Source organism: Bidens hawaiensis, unplaced genomic scaffold, assembly GCF_021521415.1.
Source record: "Bidens hawaiensis isolate Kalapana, Puna unplaced genomic scaffold, B.hawaiensis_p1.1 tig00039465_1, whole genome shotgun sequence".
Taxonomy (NCBI): Eukaryota; Viridiplantae; Streptophyta; class Magnoliopsida; order Asterales; family Asteraceae; genus Bidens; species Bidens hawaiensis.
The window spans coordinates 32,923-35,863 of NW_027496933.1; the positions used below are offsets into that span (position 1 = coordinate 32,923).

At 43.5% G+C, this 2,941-nt stretch overlaps 1 protein-coding gene across 1 annotated transcript; it reads right to left on the reverse strand.

Annotated features, from left to right (window-relative positions):
- Positions 1 to 227: 227 nt before the first annotated feature.
- LOC143591218 (uncharacterized) lies at positions 228 to 791 on the reverse strand. Its single transcript, XM_077071491.1, has one exon. The coding sequence runs from the start codon at positions 789 to 791 to the stop codon at positions 228 to 230; it is 564 nt and encodes a 187-aa protein (XP_076927606.1).
- Between the last annotated feature and the right edge of the window lie 2,150 nt (positions 792 to 2,941).

Below are 2,941 nucleotides of genomic sequence, written 5' to 3' on the forward strand. Positions count from 1 at the left end.
CAGATCGATTCTGAATTCGACTTGACGCTGAGGAGGTAATCCAGGCAAATCATCAGGGAAAAGTTATGGAAATTCCCGCACTACAGGAATATCCTCTATTTTTCTTTCTTTAGCCTTTGTGTCGACTACGTTGACTAGAAAAGCTGGACATCCTCTCCTTAGCAATTTGCGGGGTTTTGTGATAATGGAGAGTTTTAACTCGGTGTTACTCTAATCAACTTGAATGTTCAGACAGTGACCGGTTGGGTCGGTAGACGAACTAGCTTTTCGGAACATATAATTTCAGCTCCATTTTTGGATAACCAATCCATTCCTACTACTATATCAAAACTGCCTAACTCTACGGGTAGAAGATCGATTGGAGACCTATGATTCTCTAACAGAATATTGCAGTTTCGGACAATTTTACTGTTTTCAATTAGTTTCCCGTTGGCTAATTCTATTGAGTAGTTATTGTCTAACTTACTTGGTTCAATACCGAGAAGGGGTTCAAATTGGTTTGAAACAAAGCTTAGATCTGCTCCGGTATCAAATAGTACATAAGCATAATGATTATTAACGAGAAACGTACTGGTGACTAAGGATGAGTCCTTCCGGGCCTTTTTCGCGTTCATCTCGAATGCTTTGCCCCTAGCGGTTTGACCCTTGAGTTTGGGACACTCATTTCTGAAATGTCCGATGACAGCGCACTTGAAGCATCCGTGAGTTCGGATTCCTGTGGGTGTTGCTATTTCTCGTAGCAGTCGCGGGTCATATGGCCAAATCGATTGCATTTGTTGCACATCCGGCATTCACCACTATGGTTCTTTCCACACCTGCTACAAGTGGACCCCTGTCCTGGGCTTCCTCCTGGTCCCCTTGCATTTGCTGCAAACATCCTTCCTATTCCTGGGTTTCTCTTGAAGCATCCGTGAGTTCGGATTCCTGGGGGTGTTGCTATTTCGCGTAGCAGTCGCGGGTCATATGGCCAAATCGATTGCATTTGTTTCACATCCGGCATTCACCACTATGGTTCTTTCCACACCTGCTACAAGTGGACCCCTGTCCTGGGCTTCCTCCTGGTCCCCTTGCATTTGCTGCAAACATCCTTCCTATTCCTGGGTTTCTCTTGAACTGTCCTCCTGGCATTCACCACTATGGTTCTTTCCACACCTGCTACAAGTGGACCCCTGTCCTGGGCTTCCTCCTGGTCCCCTTGCATTTGCTGCAAACATCCTTCCTATTCCTTGGTTTCTCTTGAACTGTCCTCCTGAGTTACCATTCCCTTTCTGTTTGAATTCTTCGGGTTTCTGATTCTCGGTAACTGTTTTTCGTTCGGGTTCAGTGGTAACAACTTTCTTTCCAGAGTCTTTTAGAGTTCCCATACGAACTTCATTATCAGTTAAAGATTTTTCCAGCTCTCGAGCTGACTGGATAGTGGTTGGATTGGAGGAGGTGACCATTCCTCGAATTTTGGGAGCTAATCCCCAGATGTACCTCTCGATTCTTGCATATTCAGGCATAACCAGTCGTGCCAATGAGTTGAATCGAGAAGTATATCCTCCAATGTCAGCACCTTCCATCTTATAACAGCCAGAATTCATATTCGATTTTCTGAAATTCGTTTCGGGGACAGTATTCCTTTAACAACATTTCTTTCAGTTCTTCCTAGGTTAGACGGTAAGCGGCATCTTCTCCATGATTTTGAATTATGGAGTTCCACCACTCGAGTGCCTCATCACGGAATGAACATACTCCGTATTTTATCCGTTCGAGAGGGGTGCAACCACTGATTTTCATTAGAGATTCCATCTTCTCGATCCATCGGATAATTTCCAAAGGTCCTTTGGCACCGGTAAATTCTTTCGGTCCGCAACCTTGGAAAGTTTTGTATGAGCACCTGCGTACCGTACTACCCGTGGGGTTTTTGTTTATATTTTCGGTTCTAGGAATTTCTCCGTTTGAAATATTAGTTGTATTTAGGGGGTTTTGGCTTGCGTTGCGGTTAGACTCATGTTGCTCGAGTGCCGTATTTACATGATGAGCGATTAGTTGAGCTAACTCGTTTTGAGAGGAAGGTAGTCCGGACGCTTGATTATTAGTTGTTCGTCTTGTTCTTGGTGCCATGTTCTATTTTAGAAAAAGAATATAATTTTGTTAGTTCTGGAAAAATGATATTTTTCAAAAATGTTAGGAATTAAATAGAATCATTAATAACACAAACATACTACCCAAAATAACATACTACTTGTGAGCTATCTCTAGTGAATGCACATCAAGTAACCCACACATGGCTCTATCACGCCATTCTTCATCTCAAGGTTTCCTACCCTGGCCTCTTTCAGCAATCCCTGGTTCTTCACATCATTCACAAACTGGCACAACGCGTTATGTGTTGGGTCATCGGTGCCTTGATTATGTTCAATAGCAAGGACGCGGTCTACCATATTGTGAACAATGTTCTCATAGGCCGAGAACTTGGCGAGAAGAACCATAAGTAGCTCGTGATCGGAGAGTTCCTCCTCAACCACTGGCTCCGGTGCGGGAGGCGGTGGTGGGGGAGGAGGGATCACAGCTAATCGGTTGTGGGCGGGTGGCCTTGGTTCTCTTTCGGGAGTACACTTTTAAGGGTGCAGTTCTCGAAGTAGAACCAACGTCTCCTGATGCAACCTCCGGCGCCACTCGACCATTGATAGGGAAATACTGTCGTCACTGGAGTCTGAGTCGGATACAATCACTACTGAGGTAGACATCTGAAAAGAACATATCAATTAAAGTTAGTAATAATCAGTTATATATATATATATATATATATATATATATATCTTGTTACCTTTTCGTTTCGAGAGGCGGGAAAGGAGCGCGTGTTTGAACATACGGTTATAGTTTAGAAAACTTTATATTTCTAATTCTCTGTAACTATTGGCTCTGATACCAAATTCGGTCACATCTCGAAAATCTT